Source organism: Rutilus rutilus (genome assembly GCF_951802725.1).
Source record: "Rutilus rutilus genome assembly, chromosome: 6".
Lineage (NCBI taxonomy): Eukaryota > Metazoa > Chordata > Actinopteri > Cypriniformes > Leuciscidae > Rutilus > Rutilus rutilus.
Genome location: NC_140214.1, coordinates 11,278,940 through 11,299,176, shown reverse-complemented (window position 1 = coordinate 11,299,176; position 20,237 = coordinate 11,278,940). Strand labels below are relative to the sequence as shown.

General features: G+C 37.1%; 1 protein-coding gene across 1 annotated transcript; it reads left to right on the top strand.

The window, feature by feature from the left end:
* Positions 1-2,304: 2,304 nt before the first annotated feature.
* On the top strand, positions 2,305-19,491 carry basp1 (brain abundant, membrane attached signal protein 1). Its single transcript, XM_084410758.1, has 2 exons — positions 2,305-2,462; positions 17,172-19,491. The coding sequence occupies exon 2, from the start codon at positions 17,184-17,186 to the stop codon at positions 17,778-17,780; it is 597 nt and encodes a 198-aa protein (XP_084266884.1). The 5' UTR covers positions 2,305-2,462; positions 17,172-17,183; the 3' UTR covers positions 17,781-19,491.
* The last annotated feature ends 746 nt before the right edge of the window (positions 19,492-20,237 follow it).

Below are 20,237 nucleotides of genomic sequence, written 5' to 3'. Positions count from 1 at the left end.
CGGTGTCAGTTTAATTCTGTAAGCACTTCACAAAACTGCAGTCAATTTCAGGTCACTAATCAAATGTGGTATTAGTTTCTTATTTTGGTAGCTGTCGACACACATGGAAGAATCACAATTAAACTAAATGTTGGACAAATGATCACCTGTCCAGTTTTGAATCTTTGAACATTGATCCTCATCTCTGAGAGCTGATGAATAAAAAGTACTATATATAAAAAGTAGACTGAAAGTTTAAAAAAAGTATACTAATTACACACTTTAATAAACTTATTTTTCGCAAAGGTAGTTTATCTTACTGGGTTAGCCTGTTAAAGGTCCTGGTCTGGACACTGCTAGTTTTTGTTTTGACAGAGAAACATTAAAATGGACCTTTAGCTGCAAACTGTACAGTTTTTGATAGAGCTGATGTCTTTAAAATATTTGAACAGGACAAAACAAAACAAAAACTAAACAGAAATTTGAATTGACTTTTCAATTCTACATTTTTAACCAACTATAATTTCTTCTGGTCAACTCCAAACACATACGGACACACCAACACAATGATGTTATGATGTTGATAACAGTGAGGCAGATGTTGTGTAGCTTTTTCCCTAAAGTAACATCACTGACTTTTTTCATATATATAAAATCCTAAATGTAATAAAGGTCTGGTGTTTTATTTGTATGACTTTTTATCTTAAACAGATTCCCGTCAGCTCTCTTTGGATCCAAACACAGTTAATAAAAAACTGGTACTGTCTGAAGGGAACAGAGGGATTGAATACACTATCACAGAACAGCGGTATCCTGATCATCCAGACAGATTTGATGGTCTTCTTCAGGTGTTGAGTAAAGATAGTGTGTGTGGACGCTGTTACTGGGAGGTTGAGTGGAGTGGTAAAGTGGAAATATCAGTGTCATATAAGAGCATCAGTAGGAAGGGACGGGGATATAAGTGTGAGTTTGGACGTAATGATCAGTCTTGGAGTTTGTTCTGCTCTGAATCCAGTTGCTCATTCTGGCATAATAACAAACAGACTGAAATCCCTGTAGTCTCCAGCTCCTCTAGAATAGGAGTGTATGTGGATCACAGTGCAGGAACTCTGTCCTTCTACAGCGTCTCTGACACAATGACCCTCATTCACAGAGTCCACACCACATTCACTCAGCCTCTCTATCCTGGGTTTGGGGTTATTGGATTGTTTATTAAAAAAAAAACGTTGATTTGTTCAAAAGTGACATTCTGTGATCTAACAATATAGATGGTGAGAATATATATATTCTCAAAATAAATATATTCTCAAAATATAATTGTCATGTTATTTACATTTTTTTTGTGATGTTTACTCAAAACATTAACAACACAATTGTAATCATTAGCATTAAGTGATTTTATTCGTGAATTGCAATGATGCTTATTTGTTATGTCCGACATTGTCTTTTAAAAATAAATAAAATCTGTTTTCTTCACCTCACAGAACAGCTCTGTATCTTCAAAGAGTGTATGTACATCCATCTGCAGTTTCATGAGCTTATTCTCTCTGTTCCAGCAAAACCCTTGCATAAACAAATGACCTTTAATTATCCTGATCAAAAATAAAGGTGTCAACACTATATTAACTCACTGTGTCTCTATCCTGTGTTTATGGAGAATCTGAACCTGAGTATTGTAACAATATAGATTACCTAATTGTTTTTTAAGAACATGTGAAATGATAAAAATGTGATAGACATTTTTCTACGTATAGCCTATGCATTACCTTAATGGTAACAATATATTTTTTTAAATGGGTGTATATTTAGTTTTCATTGTTATTTCTTTAAAATGCAAATTATTATATATTTATGTTAAACATGGATCATTTTCTACTTTTTACCTTTTTTATCTCTATTTGCTATAAAGTGTATATATATATTTGTTTATTATTTAAAGAAAATTGTACTCAACTTACAAATATTTTCTCTGCAGCATCAACTGATGACGCCAGAGGGCGCGCCAAGACAAAAGAAAAGATTTATTGAGCATTTTATTCTCCTGTGCGCTAAGTTATATCTGGTACAAGTTAAGAAATAAATATTTTGAATTCATCACACATTGACCAGCTTTACAACTACCAGACAAAATAATCCACTGCTTTAAATATCTTAATAAACCACAAATTAAAACAGAAGACCAACAACTTGTGTTTGTAGCTTATTCACTTTTCTTCTGATAAGTCATAAAACAACTATTTTTGCAGGACTTGATCACTGTGCGGCGCACTTTCGTGTCTCGTTCTCAGTGGCTCGCACAGCACGTCGCGCGCCCCCGCCCCCCCAAACCGAATACGAGAGTGCGCGCGAGAAATGCAGCGCGAGACACACACCGAACAGCCCCGATAAACCCCGCCGATTCCACGCGCACGGGAAAAAAGACATTGGAAAAAAAAAACAGCAGACGCTCGAGAAAGGAGTGACAAGAAAGTCCACCGCCGACGGTAAGATTCTTTCACTCTTTTAATAGATTAAATGAACACTCTGACTCAGTTACATTGAGAATTTGTCTAGTTTGGAGCGTCTCTGATAAATAAGAGCGGCTCCCACTTGGAGAGACGGAGCGCACGGTAGTGAACAAGGGAAATACCTAAATCAAGTGCAAATTTCAGCACGTCATTCAGCCGGCGATTGGAGAGGAATAATGTATCTGAGCTTATTTGATTTCTGAGATGCACATAAAACATTTCAATAAATCAGCCTTGGAATTCACGCGACTGAACTGAGTGGAGAGGGGCGTGTTCTGAACAGACACACTGTCTATGCGCGTGCATGCCGTCGCTCTTGCACTGGTTATTATTATTATTTAAATACAAATACTGAAAGAAAAATTCTTTGATATGACTCAAGGAATAGTAGGGTGAAGCGTAATGGGTAAAGCGGGTTTTCTGACGCGCAAATTGATAAATTACGGGGTCTTCAGAGAAGTCCTCATTTTATGTGGGATAATTGTTTTTGTTATGATTACATTAAAAATGCTGCGTTTTACTGTTTACACAGACGCGGATTTATGTTCACCGCCCTCTTTTGTCAGAGCTGGCACACATTTTGCAGCGCTGTCTAACTGGTGCACACGCGAGCGCGCACACTCACTCACCCACCCACACACGCGCATACATACACAGATATTACGGAACTGAAGCTTATAAATAATATACACACGACAAATCCTTATAATTAATTAACAGTGTGTATACACATTTTCTTTACACTTTATGATGCTACACAGTGCCAAATAGACAATTTCTTCACTCCGTCACTCACTAATGTAAAGTGCATGATTCAGTCTTTTTTCTTACTGTATCAACGTACCTTTTATGATAATATATATATTTTTTTAGTTTATCTATCATTTTAAGCTATAACCGTAATTGCCTGATCCTTTGTCTCTGTATGGCACATGCGCATTGCGCGTGGGGTGTGGATGGACAACTGATGCTTTTACCCTGTATAGCTCTAAAATTGGCTTCTAATATACTGTATTATAATGTACAACTGTATTTATGACTTGAATACTATTTTTCCGCAACTGTGTTCATGAATATTTTGTGTGTAGAAGAATCTTTTTAACGTTTCACGGCGATGCGGCAGACAATGAACCGAGTGACCGTGCGCTCGCGCTCGCCTCCCGTGAGGAAAAAAAAAAGAAGAGCGCTCAGACACCGCATATTGAAATAACACTGTGTAAAACGTCTCCGCCCAATAATCTCGTCTATTGTGTTTTTTTCGGATAAGATTTGAAATTATGAGACTGAGGTGAGTTTATGAGAAGGAGTATGAGTAAGCTTCATAATCCTCACGTTCACACGGACCAATAATAAACCGCCGCTTGAATGAGTCACGCGTTTCAACCTGGAAACATCTGAGAACTGAGCGCAGATTTTTGCCTGAAATTTGTAAAGTATATGTTCGCCAAAATGTTGTCATTTCAAATGTACAAAACACATCTAACACAAGTTAGATGTTACCACATGAAAAAAAAAATGTCCAGTGTAAAAACGGTCTGAAAAATAAGGTCTTGGGTATTGATTATTGATCTTAAACAGGATTGATGACATAAAATGTTGTTATAATGATTGGTACACTTTGGAAATTGCATCTCCCATTCACTCCCTCTATGTGTGCAAGCCACAGAGAGAGAGTTGTAGAGATACATTAATATCTACATCAGTTAGGGTCTCATTTATTTGTCCAATGAGTATGTATAATGCAGAAGAGCCTGAAGGTAACTCACACAGGAGTCACTCACCCACCAAAAACATTATTAACCCTGCATGAGCGAGTGACAACATTTACAGATCAGCACATTGGTTCTGCATGCATTGAATTATAGCAATACTCTTGATTAAATTTTTTTTTTATCTCTCCATACAGACCTGTATTAGGTCACCTATTGAAACAAGAAGAGCAGTCAGGTGATTCATGTCAGTGTGAGACGCCAGGTTTTAAGCCCAGCTGGAGTTTAGTGTTGCAATAGCAGAAAAGAGCAGGACTCAGGAGGAAGCAGTGAGAGTGAGAAAGATCTGGATTGTCTGATGGGTTAGTTTCATGAGCGCAGATCCATGTAAGAGGAGATTTTCAGTCTGAATCAGTGAATATTTGTCTAGTTTCAGTCGGTGAGTTGAGAGAGAATGGATTATGGGCTTTTTATTTGCATTCATTTACATTTCTTTTTTCCCTCCATTCAATTTGACTATACAGCAACAAAAAAGAAAGAAAAAAGATCATCATCATTATTCAAAACAATATTTAAATTTTTTTATTATTATTTGTTTATTATTAAATAAAAATAGCATTTAATAATGATATACATGTATATTTTACAGTAAAATTACAACCGCAATATGTATGGCTGTGGAGCATTTATTTAGGTGGAAAACCACTGGGAGACCAGCCTCTCTTTTGTAGACAGCAGATTTTATTATTACAGATTTGGGAAGACGATTAGAGCATGTTGTGTTTCAAATGCACACTAAAGTGACCAAATCTCACAACGCTTTGAGAGATGAAGTTCGCGTGGAGCAGCATTTATTGCGAACCAAGCCGGACTGAAACATGTAGCCGCAGTATAGTTTAATTTTGGACGCTGGCTGAAACGAATAATGTAAATGTCATTGAAAACTCCGCATTTTTTCCCTCGGATTTATGAAATTCACACGGTCGGAAAATATGTAAATCGAAAAATTTCCCTGAGGAAAGTGAAAGAGAGAAAGGGAATGGGATGATGACAACCCAGGCTAGATTTGAACCTGGATCCCTGTGGGCCAATAGCTCAGACAACCAGACAAAACTCCCTAGCAACCATGTGATCAAGTGTTCTTCCTCAAGTGCGCCACTAACAAAAAATAGCCATGAAAATCGTTGAAAGAATCACAGTGAAAACTTTTTCAGAAATCCTATACTGAATTCGGTGCACCAGGTTCTTTCCGATGAATATTTAGGTGATTGCGATCACGGTTTTCAGTGTTTGTCAGAAGGAGAGCGGGATAGACATGAGAGCAAGAGAGAGACAGGAAGGAGGCAGTGAGACGGGATGGCACTGACAGAGACAGAGGCAGCTCAGCCAAGCAGAGCTTTGAGTGTGTGTGTGCATTTGTTTGAGGAAGATCATTGAAAGGGACAGATAACTCAAGCACATCTGAGACGGTCCCAAATTAGAGATGCATTCAAAATCACAGTTATTTTTGGACTCGTCACTTAACAAAAAACAAAAAAAAATACATCTCAAAGTCTACGTGCCCATTCTGTCACACCGTTGTTAACTACTTCTGATTAGTGGAGCATTCTTTTATTATTTGATGTTTTCCTCAGGCAGCCTTAGTTGTGTCGGCAAAACTTGATAAGTTTTAGTGTCAGTCACTAGTCAGGTTCTGTCCCATCATCCTTTGCGGTCTGTGTGCACTGTGTGGAAAGTGATTGGTGGCTTTATGCGCTCTGCGAGAGGAGCTGCAGAACTGAGCCACTCAGCCTGCTATTGTTTCACATTCACATTTGAACATTTTAAGCTTTCTGAATAATTATTTTACTTTTAAAATGATTTTTTAGTTGGAGTTGCAGGTGCTTCTGCAGGTTGTTTTCTGTTTTCCCACATTTTTCTTACAATATACAGCAGGTAGTTGTGAATTCTGAGGAAATAAAGGGATAGTTCACCCAAAACTGAAAAATCTGTGTGAAAATTCTTCTGTAGAACACAAAAGAAGATCTTGAATAAATCAAAGTCAATGGGATCCAGTAGAGCTGAACGATTCCGCATACATTTAAATCACGATTTTTTGGGTATTTCCTCACGATTCTGAACAGACAACTAATCAAAATAAGTAATTTAGAAAGTAAGTAAACGGCTCTGACAAAATGCTGCTCCAGTATAAATATGATTTTTTATTTTATTTTTTAACCCTCGTGTTATGTTGGAATTCTGTGCACTCCCCTTATGTTCCGGGTCAAATTGACCCGCATTGGATTCAATACAATTCCTCAAAAATCACACTATGAAAAACAACAAAGATTCAGGTTCAAACTGTAAACTTTTAATATCAACATTTGTCAAATATTCCCAAAAATATATATCTTAAGATATGATTTAATGAAAATGTTTTTTAACCATTTTTTAAAACTATTTAAAATTTGAATATACGTTATATTTATATATATTTGCATATACATTTTTTTTTACTTTTTTTTTTTTTTTTTGCTTAGAACATCATAACTGAACAATTAATCAATTAATCTGAGCTAATTTTTCCTGCTGTCTATGTCGAAGTCTCAATATATTTCAGATATCTTGAATATATAAATGAGAGCTTATTTTACTATCTGTGTCTGTCAAAAATTTTCATTTGTAATTTGCAATTAATTCTGAACACCATGATTTAGCTTTTTCAAGTGTGTTTGGTTTGGGTTAGAGCACTTTTAGATACACTTACACTTTAGAACTGGAGTTGATGCCCTGACATACATAAAATAAATGTTTTTATTTTGTGTCTGTACAGTTGCTTGTGAATAGCTGACTATGATGGTCAAAATGACCTGCGAACATCACAAACGTAATAGTAATTTTGTTTGTATATGTAAAAAAAAAACACCAGCATGTTGAAACTTTGCATGCATGTTCATGATGATAAATGTGAAAAAGTCACAAAATATCAAGAAAAAAAAAAAAGGTTTAATATTATTTCAGGTAGCTTGAAAAAATAAATGATAGGTAATTTTTACCATCTGTGGCCGACAAAATATTTTTCTGCATTGAAATAAGTGTGGAAAACCAATTTTTTTAGCTTCATAAGGTAGTAAAAAAATAAAATAACAAAATATAACCAAGAAATGTTATTATTTTTGGTCCGTACAGTTGCCTTAGAGCGTTAAAATATGCGGGTCAAATTGACCCGCGAACATCACGAAAGGAACAGTAATTTTGTTTGTATATGTCAAAAAACACCAGCATGTTGAAACTTTGCATGCATGTTCATGATGATAAATGAGAAAAAGTCACAAAATATCAAGAAAAAAAACATAGGTTAACCAGTATTTCCAACAACTAGAAAATCTAAACGGGTCAAATTGACCCGCAACATAACACAAGGGTTAAATCGATTTGAATGTATGATTCAATGACTAACTCATAAATACTTGTTTCATCAGTGTTTTTGAAGAAATCTCTTGAATGAATGATTCATTAACAATTAAAATTTTAAACAATCACTTGTCGCCACCTACTGATGTAACGATGTAATGATACAATCATTATTTGAGGCGCCAAGTCACTTTCAAAAGGTGATTTGCTCTATTTTGATCGCTACCGCAGACATCAGTGTTTATATCTGAAGTGTAAACATTTATCCTAGTACATCTGTGATAATCTGAATATTTGTAACAGAAATAACCATACTGTGGTGTTGAATAGACTGTTCGTGAAGCTGTTTCGCTTCTCTCTCTGGCTCAGCAGCGCGAATACTGATTTAAATGTTCTGATGTGATTTTGTCTAAGGTTTAATAGACACAGGAGAATCGCTGTCATTTAGGAATAAGATCGCGTCGGTGTTTGAATCGAGATTGCGATCTTTTAATCATGCACCTCTATAGGGTCCAGTATTGTTTTGGACCCCATTGACTTGAAACATCCTTCAAAATATCTTCTTTGTGTTCCATAGAAGAAAAAAAAAGACAGAACATGAGAGTAAACGATGACAGAATTTTCATTTTTAGGTGAACTATCCCTTTAACACTTATCAACCTACAAGATGCAGGGTGGTAACTTCATGTGTTTAATTATTTATTTATATAAACGTGTTAATTATCAACTGTTACCTAGCAGCTCAGATTCCTTGATTCTGTTGATGTGTGTGTCATCATCATGGAATCTCTCTCTCTGGGTTGCCATGGCAATGACCTGAAGGAACTGGAAGAATGAGCCAGAATGGCAGCTCTCCTATGGTTCCTACGGCAACAGCCAATCAAAGGCCAGACCCCCACTGACCCCACCTGTCTGTTACAGTCCCTTGGAGAAAGATACACACAAAACACAGTATTAGCACTACATGAGAGCATTACACAGGAGAAATACGACAGTGACAAAAATGTACAGAATGACAAGAAGTTTTATATCAAATTCAGAACAATAAATGTATCGTTATATATTTCCTGCATAGAGCGTTGTGAAAGGACAGACAGGAGTGAAGGCGTAACTGTTGTGTTTAGGACGTTGAATCAAGGCCTAATGAACAATGCAGTCGCCTCTTGTTAGGACAGCAAGTTTCCCACAAGGACGAAAACATTAAACACTCTGTAGATTTGTGTGTCCATGTTTTTTTTTTTTCTGGTGATATGTGGACTATGTTTAGACTAAGCATAAATCTCAGATATTTAAGACAACATAACACGTCTTTTGTAACTGTATGAATCTTTAAAGAGTCAGATATGAAAGTCCTTCTAATAACCTGATAAAAATGATGTGGGCTTTTCTTCAACTATTATTAAAACAACAGATTTTTCTAATAAGAAACTCTAGGAAATATTTCACCTTGACTTCATCATAAAAAAAATGTTGTTGCTACTTTTCAAATTTCTTCTATATTTAGATTTTTTTTTACCTTTATCTCAGACCCTGTTCAATCTTAAAATCCATCATAAAATATTATAATTTAAACAATTTAATTATGTAGAATTGTGTAGAAATGATGTTGACTATCCCTCAGTTGTGGTATAATTTCCATCACAGCCAACAATTTTTTGTTTTATATTTATGATAAGAGATATGTGAAGGAAAATTAACATTAATATAATTTATCCAGTCACGCTGTAATTCTGTAAAAGTACATAAGAAGTGTAAAATTTATTTTAATGCTAGAAGTAAAGCTGTATGAATTTGCCGTTTTATTTCTAAAATGTTCAAAATGTAATTTCTGCAACAAAAGCATGTTACCAAACACAATACAGAATTCTCCGGTAATGCATGTATACTGGCATTGCAAGTTGACAAATTAAAAGTGTCCATAGTTGAAGAAACAGCCAATAGTGTGCACTACATTAACACAAGAGTGTGTTCAGGTGAGGGAGCTCACATTTCATTTTATCAAGCATCTGTCAGTAACACGATTTATGGATGTTTGTACTTGAAGGACGTGACATGATCAAATCTCACTCACCATCACGAAACACACATAGCAAGGCTGCAACGCCGGGTGAGGCTCTGGGATTGTGTATGTGTGTGTGTTACTATCTCAGACTGGCCCTAGTAAGTTGTTAGGAACCATGGCAGTCTTAAATAAACACACACACTCAAAGTCACAGTGCATTTTAACATCAGTGAGCCGCTAAACAGTCATCAGAGTAATGTGGAGTCTGTACACTACTGAAGAAAGAATCTCAAGGTCTTCGTGTGTGCGAGCGTGTTTTTGTCTGCCAGTGGTGTTTATGTTCCCTCGCCATTGTTTTCATTAGAGCAATTTCCATTCTGAGAGATGGCTCTGTACAGGATGAAGAATTTTACCAGGTCAAAGTTTTCACCGTTCTCAAGACGTTGTCCAAATGAGTTAGCAAACCACCTCAGCGCTTCCAAATGTGCTTTTAGAAACGCAATCAACGATTTTACATCTTGACGTCTGACATCGGTCTTTCTTGCTTTCTTCTTCTCTCTTCCCATTTTAACACTATTTATCTTAGTACTGGCTGTGGCTATGTTTTATTGCATTCGTGTTCATTTAAAACGTTCCCTCGCGCTATTGTTTGTGTTTCTGAAGTAAACACACACACACACACCTAAGGTCCTAACAAAAAGCAATATGAATAGACAAGGCACATTCTTGTCATTCTAGGTTTATCTCCTACTTTAGACTCAATAAAGGGGAGGTTCACCTATTACTCCAGCTGCTGCGGGTCAGAACAGATACATTTCGGTAAGTGCTTCAAGCTTGGCAAAAGAGCTATATAAATTAAACTAAACTCAATTGCATATTCAACAGCTGGTTTCTTAGAATTTTAAAATGACAGCACATTTACTCAAGACACACATTTTAGTCTTCAGTCTGCTGAATAAAGCAAAAAGGTATGAAATGTTGTGCATTACAGTGCTTTACACAGTTAAGAATGGGTATTGTTAAATACAATGTGTGGCTTATTGCCTTTTTTAAAGGTAAAAAGGCAATAAGGCACTAAAATGTAACGTGTCCTTGCTTAAAAAGATTATTGTTTTTTTTTTTGTTTTTTTTAATCGTACTGACCCAAAACATTTGAACGATTGTGAACTAGGAGAATGTGCAAATCACATTTTTTTATGACTTAGAACAATTCCAGGTAAATTAGGATCATTATAGAGAGCTCAGGGCTGTTTGCCTGGCACAATTAGTACAAATTGGAATTGCTAACATTTTTTTGCACATTTTCTACTGACAATAACAGCAGTAATTCATCAAATTATGGAGAAGAACACTTTTTTGTTATATTTTTGGCCTTTTTAGGGCTTTATTGTTTAGGACAGTGTAGAGATCAGACAGGAAAGCACCGGGTGGAGGAACGGGATCGGCAAAGGACCTCGAGCCAGGAATTGAACTCAGGTTGCCGGAGGCACATTTGCGCTATACTGTACATGTTGGAGCGCTGCACATTAGATTATCGGTTCTGACAAGAGAAGAAAACTTTAAAAGACACCCAGACTGTGGTATGGTCAAACACACTTTCTGCATTTGAAAGAGCCAATTAAGGTGTTGTAGTAGTCTGCATTATCCTCCACTAGCGGTTAGAAGCGGCCTGTAAGATGGGGAATTACAGCCTGCAAATTGTGTTCATCACCAATGTTGTAGGTGCATTCATGGCATTGCCTACTTTGCATAATTCCTTTACTGAATTGTGCACTGAAAGAACTCAAATAAGCAGATGCAATTCATGTTTCGTGAGTTTCTCTCTTCGATTTTAGTTTCATAGTTAGTGTCAGTTAACCTCTGGTTCTCAGACAGTTATTAATAGTCTAAACCGTGTGCACTAATCAGGAAGGAAGTAGTGATTACTTGGAACACACAGTTCTGACCTTTAAAAAATAATAATATATATGTAGGCTACTATCTGGTGGGGGAAGTTTAGAAATTAAATGGAACAAGTAACCTGGAGTGAAATATGTCAGACTCTTTCTGTCAACAGTCACACATTCAGTCTTCCTGAAAGCAAATCCACAAGTTGGTGCTTAAATCATGATCTGTGTAAACAAGAATAATCAATAAAACAATCACAATAATCATCATCACATTTACTTTTCAAATCATCCTGACCAATCAAACAAAGAACAAGAGCTTCCAGTTTCGCTGCTCTGTGTTCTGGTCTGGAGTTATTCATTAGCCTGAGCTTGTGTTTACGTAGAGGCCCGGGCCCTAGCCAACAATGTGCTAGTGTGTGGGGTTTGTTTGAGTACATCTCTAAGGTTATGTGCATGTGTATGTGTGTATTTGAGCTTGGAGGACAGATCTGAAGTTATTAGTGTGTGTGTGTGTGTGTGTCATACACTTTGAGCTGTCACATTCTCCTTGTCCTTGTTCACTCAAGAACGGTCTTCAATAAAACATCTCAGGGATGTGGCTCCACACTTCCCCCTGTTGACCTGGAGGTAAAACATCTGCATCTGCATTCAACATACAAACACACACATGCACATAAGAGTGTGTTTGTGAGAGACAGAAGGAAGTGTGGTTGAATGAGGATGTGAATTAGTAACTTATCTTCTTATGCTCGTTCACGTTTATATTACCCTACACATATACTTTAGATATGCAAGATAAGGTTGGTTGCATACAAAAATATCACAAGTCAGCAAAATTATTCAAATAGCATCTAATACCAATTTACTAGAAAAATTGTCCATATGCAATGTAGTTTATTGTATTTAAATATAAAGCGCTATTAATGTGTGCTTGCACCCAGAATGCATTGCTGCTGTTACAGCACAGTGATTGGGTCAGATTTTCTGCTCCAGTTCTCCACTCCCCCCTCCCCTGCCTGTGTGTGTGTGTGTGTGTGTTGGAGTTTTAGAGTTACATAAGCAATTTACGATTCAAAGTTACTTGTTTACAAGGCAACACACATACATCTATACTACCGTTCAAATTTGATAAAAAAAAAAAAAAAATTATATATATATATATATATATATATATATATATACTATTCAGCAAGGTTGCATTAAATTGATCAAAAGTGACCGTAAAGATGTTTATATTGTTAACAAATTTCTTTTTTTCAAATAAATGCTGTTCTTTTAAACTTTCTATTCATCAAATAATTCTGGGGGAAAAAAATCATGGTTTCCACAAAATCATTAAGCTGCACAGTTTCAACATTGATAATAATAAATAAAAAAAATCTTGACCACCAAACCAGCATATTAGAATGAATCATGTGACACTGAAGTAACAGTAGTAATGATGCTGAAAATTCAGCCTCTGCCATCACAGGAATCCATTGCATTTTAAAAGTGCATTAATTTTTTTTCATCACAGATACAGATATCTTCCTCAATGCTCTCCAAACTTCAAACATTGTCTGTGCAATCTATGTTGTGTACAAATTGTTTGAAATATATAATATAAAGTGTGCAGATAAAACTATATTAACAATACAATATGCAATAAAACAAACAAAAAAACTATCAAAGCAGCGTTTCTGAAAACAAATAAAAAAATAAAAAAATATTAAAATAAAAAATAAAATGCAAAGTAAGATATTGCTCATTTTCTGTAATCATGTTACGGAGAAGTATAAATAACTCATTACTCGCTTTATATATAGGAACAAACTCATTTTGATTCATTTAAAATAAAAAATTAATGTCTAAAACAAACACTGATTTCAATAATGATTTTTTTTTTATCAATTTTTGCAGCTCTAATGACCAGTAAACTCTTGTCACCTACTCTCTCCACTGTGCAGCTCTGTCCTGGGCCCTAGCCTCTAAGATGGAGCTCTGTCGTGGGGCCTAGCCTCCACAGCAGAGCTCTGTCGTAGGGCCTAGCCTCAATGATAAAGCTTCATCTGAAGGTTTAATCTTACTGATGCATTGTTTCTCATTATTCAGTCTCCAGTGCTTGTCTTCCCTTCAACTGAACTCTTTTGTATTGCTCTGTATTGGAGCAGGAGCCAAAAGTGCTGTACATCCGCTCCTTTAATTCTGAAGTTTGCGACAGGGCTTTTGAATATGTGATGTACACACGCTGACACTTTATGCACAGACAGTTTACAAGCCACAGCAGGATCGCATTTACTACCAATCAGCAGGTTTCACTCAGTAAGTGAATTTCAAGCCCCCTGTACAGATGAGACAGCTCACAGACGCACACACACTGCAGCGTATTGTTTAACGCTGAAACAGCGTGCTGCTGTCTGCTTGACTCAGTGGAGACAGGACAGATAGTGTCTATTGTTCTCTTACACACTGAAAGGAAAGACTTTCCATGTTTGCATTGTCATATGTATTCATTCAACTCACATGTTGGCTTCACATGATTACAGTTCTCCTTCTGTCTGGAGAATAACTATGTGTGTGTGTGCAAGTGTGTCATTACACAGATGGTTGTTGAGCTCAGGAACGCTAAAGCAGCCAACAGGGAGATTGGAAAGAGAGAGAGATAGAGAGTGAGAGAGAGAGAGAGAGAGAGAGAGAGAGAGAGAGAGAGAGAGAGAGAGAGAGAGAGAGAGAGAGAGAGAGAGAATGTGTTTCACGGCTCCTTATTCGGAAAGGGTCACGTGACCACCCGGTTGCCTTGGTAACTGCGGTTCTGAATTGCAGGTAGTATGGCTCAGAGATGCTGTCCTCTAAAACCCCCTCCATTTTTCCAGATAACTATCAGCGCTGGAGTCTGATTACTGATTAATGATCTAGTTTTGATGCTTGATATGATAGAATCTTGACGGACTGTCTCAGAGATGTGAGTTTAGCCTGCTGAGCTTTTATTAGCTCTCTGTATCAAGACAGAAGCAAAAGCGCATGTACTAAAATTAACCCCGAGCAGAACATACAAGGTATTTTCTGCTTTCTCTCATTACAGCACCTTGCACAGAGACCTATTTGCAGATGGACTTTTTTTTTTTTTTTTGGTACCTATTAAAAGCACGAATTGCATTTTTATTCTTAGTATGTCATTCTGATTATGCAAGACATGTCGCGTTTGACATGCTACACTTGAATTTCCACAAATAATCCCAGAGGAAAATTGTATTGCTCAGTGGTTGCTCTTTCATGGCTTGGGAAGCAGTCGTTTTTTTTACATCTATGTCTTCGATGTTTCTTCTAAAATGAAGATATTATAATAGTATTTCGTTTAGTACAGTAAAGTTTGTAGTATAGTATAGCATATAACTCAAGGTTTTCAAACTGGGGTTCGCAAGGAAGTGCCAGGGGTCCGTGAGAAAAACGGTGGAAAAAATGTCAAAATAAATACATTATAAACAAATATTAAAATAAATCAATAAATAAAACATAGATTTAAATAAATAAGTAAATAAAAATGAGATAAAATAAATAAATAACATTTATTTATTTTATTTAAATATTATTAAATAAGATTATTAATATTTTGCAAATAATGTTTTAGACATATTTATAACACAGTATAAATTGGCCCTTTGTACAAGAAACTATATAGATATTTTTCAAATTTTAGGCTTGGGGATATGAGGATAATTATATTTGCGGGTCTGTGACATCTAAAAGATTGAAAACGGTTTAGTCTACAGTATGTTACCGTATGACAGAATATTTACATAATTGGATGAAAAATGTTCTTATTGAAAGAACATTATTCAATACTTCTTGTAGACTTTGGTACATATTAGCAAATTTGAATACACAGTTGTTGAGATCTGAAGACGCGAGAGTTTGCTTCTCTTTAAGACAAACAGCAGAGTTAGCCAAAAGATTTCATTGGATTATCTGAAATTTAGGAAACAGACCCTGTTTACACCTGGTATTAAGAAGCGTTTTCGTCAATCCGATCACAAGTGGGCAACGCTAAATACAGGTGTAAACGTGGTCAAAAACGTTTTGAGCTTGTCCACTTCCAGAGGTAGTCGAAAGCACATTCAACCGGATTGCTTTCGTAGTGTAAACGCTCCGCCTGCTCTCCGCCTACTGACCGAATGCGTAATGCTGGGTTATCGAGTTTGATACTTTTTAGGTACCGACCGAATTGCCTCGATACTATCGAGTATCGAAACATTTCTTGTCGTTCGGTACCAAAGTTCGATACCTAGGTTAATCTCGTCAACGTCAGTGAGCCAATAAGCAGGCAGCATGATTGGCTGGGGCGGAAAAACACTAGTTTATGCGGTTGCCCAAAGAGACGTAGCTCACACGTGAGGCTGTAGTGTGAGCGTCCCAACCCACATAGATGGAAAATATGTGGAAAAGATCAAAAGTGTAGCTGTGTTTCACCAGACTCGATGCCAGCAGCGCTCGATGCAATATTTGCGACAAGATGATTGCTGCCAAGACCGGCAACATGACAAATCTGATGAAGCACTTAACAGCACACAGAATAAATTTGTGAGCTGAAAGTTGATCCGTCTTCGACTCCAAGAAGAACTGTAGCGCGTCACAAATGAACCGAAACTCAGCGTATAGGATACTTGCCTCACATACATGAGAAATAGGCCTATAGAAGCTTGAAATGTCTACTTTTAAATGAACCAATTCGAAAAAAATAGTTTATGTAATCCAAATAAAAGGTGCATTTCTCTCTATAGGCTCACGCGCATTCACTACACTACAGAGATGACGAGTCAGCATCACCCAGTAGCCTATATTTAATTCAATGCACATTTATTTGTATAGCATTTTTCACAATACATATCGTTTTAAAGCAGCTTTACATAAAATGCATGTGTCTAAATTACAATTTAGAGTGATCTGTTATCAGAGGTGACAGTAAGTAATGCATTTCAGTTAAACTTTCATTCAGTTTCATTGTTAAACAATGCATTAAGTTACGGCAGAAACAACGAGCTCATTGAAGTAAATAATACATGTTGATAATTATGATTAAGATACATAGAAAACTTTACACTGCTGAGTGTAAAAAAGTTAACAAACTGAACAAATAAAACCGAAGTTTCTTTTTAAGGTAAAGTAATGTTGTTAAAACGTATTTCTTCAGTATTGTTCAGGAACCGATATCGAAGTCAAGGTATCGGTATCGAAACATTTTTAAGATTACCCAGCCCTACTCATTCCTGATTTCTAACACACACTCGGCTGGTCTTGCGACTGTCAGAGTAGAAATGACAGCTGTATGTTTTTCAGCCATCTCCTTTCGTGTTCATATGTAAATTGTGCAAGCTTATTTAGTCCATTAGATCGAAAGATCTGAAAAAGCCCATACATTTACCCGCCCATAGACCCTCCCCTCGAAGAAATCAGGACAGAAGTGGTCGAAAGTGGACAAAAGAGACAGATTAAAACACCAGGTGTAAACGGGAATGTGTCTCCCTCGTCTCCTTGTGATCCGATCGACCAAAACGCATCTTAATAGCAGGTGTAAACAGGGCCTTTGTGTTAATGATTCAACTTGATGAAGGTGAAAGCACATGAATGGATCCTTCTGCAGTTTAAAGACCTGGTTTTGGATTGCACAAGTCACTCTTGCAGCCAGTGTTGATTGTTCTGTTTCTCTCTTTCATAGGTCAGAGGTAAAATGGGAGGGAAGCTGAGCAAAAAGAAGAAGGGATACAATGTGAACGACGAGAAGGCAAAAGAGAAGGACGCAAAGACGGAGGGAGCGTCGGCGGAGGAGAGCGAAGCTCCCAAGGAGAACAAGGAGGATGCCCCTGCCGCCACCGAGACGACCAATGACACGGCGGCAGCCGCCAAAGAAGCCGCACCCGGTGCCGAAAGCAATTCCACCGCACCCAAGGAGGAGGAGAAAAGCGCCGCCCCTCCAAAGAAGGAGGAGCCTGCGGCAAACGCTACTGCTCCTAAAGCCTCTGACGGTAAGACCAGCGAGGCTGCTAAAGCAGAACCCGCCAAAAGTCCAGATGCCCCTCCTGCCAAAGCGGAAGAAAAATCCACCCCTTCTGCAGCTCCGGCAAGTGAGAAAGAGGCTGCAAAAGAGCCCGCCCCCGCCGCTAAAGATCCCGCCCCTCCTGTAGCCACAGCGACGGAGAGCAAGCCCGACGCTGAGTCTAAAAAGACTGAGGCTCCGCCCGCAAAGGAATCCGCCGCAGCAGAGCCAGTCGCCACGGAGACCAGCCCCGCCCCCAATAAGGAGCAAGCAGTCGCTGTGCAGGATTAACAGATGGAGCAGTGAACGACAAGATTAATGGCAAATGAAAAACGAAATCAAATCTAAATAATAAAACTAGCCCGCCCATTTTAAATTATATCAGTAATTATAAAATGAATAATGATAATAGTAACAATAACAGTAATGATTTTAACAGGCTGGACTTTGATCATTGTGTTGGTGATGGACATGATCATGGTGAATAAGACTGGCAGTTATGATGATATTATCTTTAATATCCAATTGAACTTTGATACAAACCACCAGCCCCCCAACTTCTTCTCTCTTTCTCTTTCTTTCTACCTCCATTCAATGAGGGGTGGAATAAAAACATGGAATCTATTCATTGCCACCCTCCAATTCTCACTTCCCTCCATTTGAGTGTGATGTTATGGCAGTGGGAGGGGTTATTATATGTGTGTGTGTGTGTATGTATGTATGTGTGTGTGTGTGTGTGTGTGTGCGTGCGTGAGTGGTAGTAGTAGTAGTCCAGCCTCCCTGATGCATACTTCATATTTCCTGTTTGCTGCTTTCTAGTTAGTGATTGGCATTGTGTCTTTGCTTATCCCCTGACTTTCCTACTTTCTTTGTTTCTCTCTCTCTTTTTCTCACATATCAGTGGAAACAAAATCAGTGTACAGCACAATGCATCAAACACACACATACACACACGCACAGTATTGAATGTTAGCAGTATTAATGTTTTTTAAAGGAACAGTTCACCCAAAAATGGTGAACTTTATAAACCTGTATGATTTTTTGTCTTCCGCAGAATGTGAAAGGAGAGATATAGCTGAAAGAGCTGCTCTTTTCTATGCATTAAATGTGAATGGGGACTACATCTGTCAAGGCAGATTTTCAATGCAAGATTATGAGTAAAGAATGATTTCAATTTCAAAGACTTGGAATATAGTGCATGAGCCGAATGGACTACTTTTGTGATGCTTTTTAATGGTGCTATTTTGTCCTTTTTGGAGCTCCACAGTCTTTGGACCCCATCCACTTTTACTGTATAGAAAGGAGCAGCATGAACATTCTTCAAAATGGTTACTTTTGGGTTACACAGATGAAAGAAAGTCATACAGGTTTGGAATAACACAAGGATGAGTAAATTATGTTATATATTTTAAGGTGAACTATTCCTTTATTTGGTTGTTTGAAGGTTCAATTAAAGTGTGTACGTGTGTGTGGAAGGATCCAGGGTTTTATGTGAGTGTACATATGGAGTTATGCATGGTATGAGCATGCATTTTCTGCATGTGTGTGTGTGTGTGTGTGTGTGTGCGTGCGTGCGTTAATTGAGTTCTGGTCTTTCTGTACTTTGAAAGCAGCAGTTGTCATGATGTCAGAGAGACAGAGAGAGAGACCTCCAAACTCACCAAACAGGACACACTTCACACACAGATCTCTCAATATACTGACAGAACAATGTGAGCGTTGTGTGTTTCTATATGTGTGAGGCTGTGTGTGTGTGTTTTGCATGTCGGTGGTTGGCCCTATTGTTGTGTAATTTTGGTTGCTGTGGAGATAATGTTGCTACAGGTGATATTTCATTTGAATTAGCACACTCTCTCTCTTTCTCTCTGTTCCTTTCTCTATCATTCCTTTTCTTTCCAAAATTCCCTGGTTAAATAAAAAAATAAAAATAAAATGGAAGAACTGAGATATATGTACTTGTATACATGGAGCAACATTAATAAAATGAAAGAAACAGATTGAAAATCAGCTCACACGTCTTGATTTTCTGTTTTCATGGATAAATTCAGTTTTAATGTTTCTCCCCAACACACATTTTTAATCTATTTTTTAATAGAGACAACTCAAGAGACAGTGACAGTTCAAACAAACCAAAACTTAAGAACTCGCATCTTGAAAAAAAAGAAGACTAGTCTAATTTTATCCGCAACAAATCTAAACTGTTACATAAGCTGTCACTGCAATAGAGGCACACAAAAGACACGTCTGAAGTAGCATATATACCAAAAGCCATGAGATTACACACAAAGAAATGTCGATTTTCATGTACAGCTAATCACTAACTGAAACTGCACAAGCTACTAATAATTTGTTAATCTACAATTAATCCTGATTACGATCTGGTCGCATTCAAGCGCTTTATTATCGGAAATTGGACAAGGAATCATGGAGGACACCAGGTTTATTCTTGCCTGTTTATTGGGAAAATTGTATTAAATCCAAAATGATATTTAGCGACCCATTCATTGACAACCATATGCAGTAATCAATCACTGCACCGTCAAGATAGTCAACTTGCTGATAATTTTGGAATTTCTGTCAAATACAGCCTATTTTCACTGTGCATAATAATAATAATAATTGTATATAATTATAATATATATACACTTTTAAAGCTTCTTACCACAAAGTACCTCACAAATTACAAAAATGCATGGAGACCATTACAAAATATAAAACCAGGGACATAATTAGTAAAAAAAAAAAAAA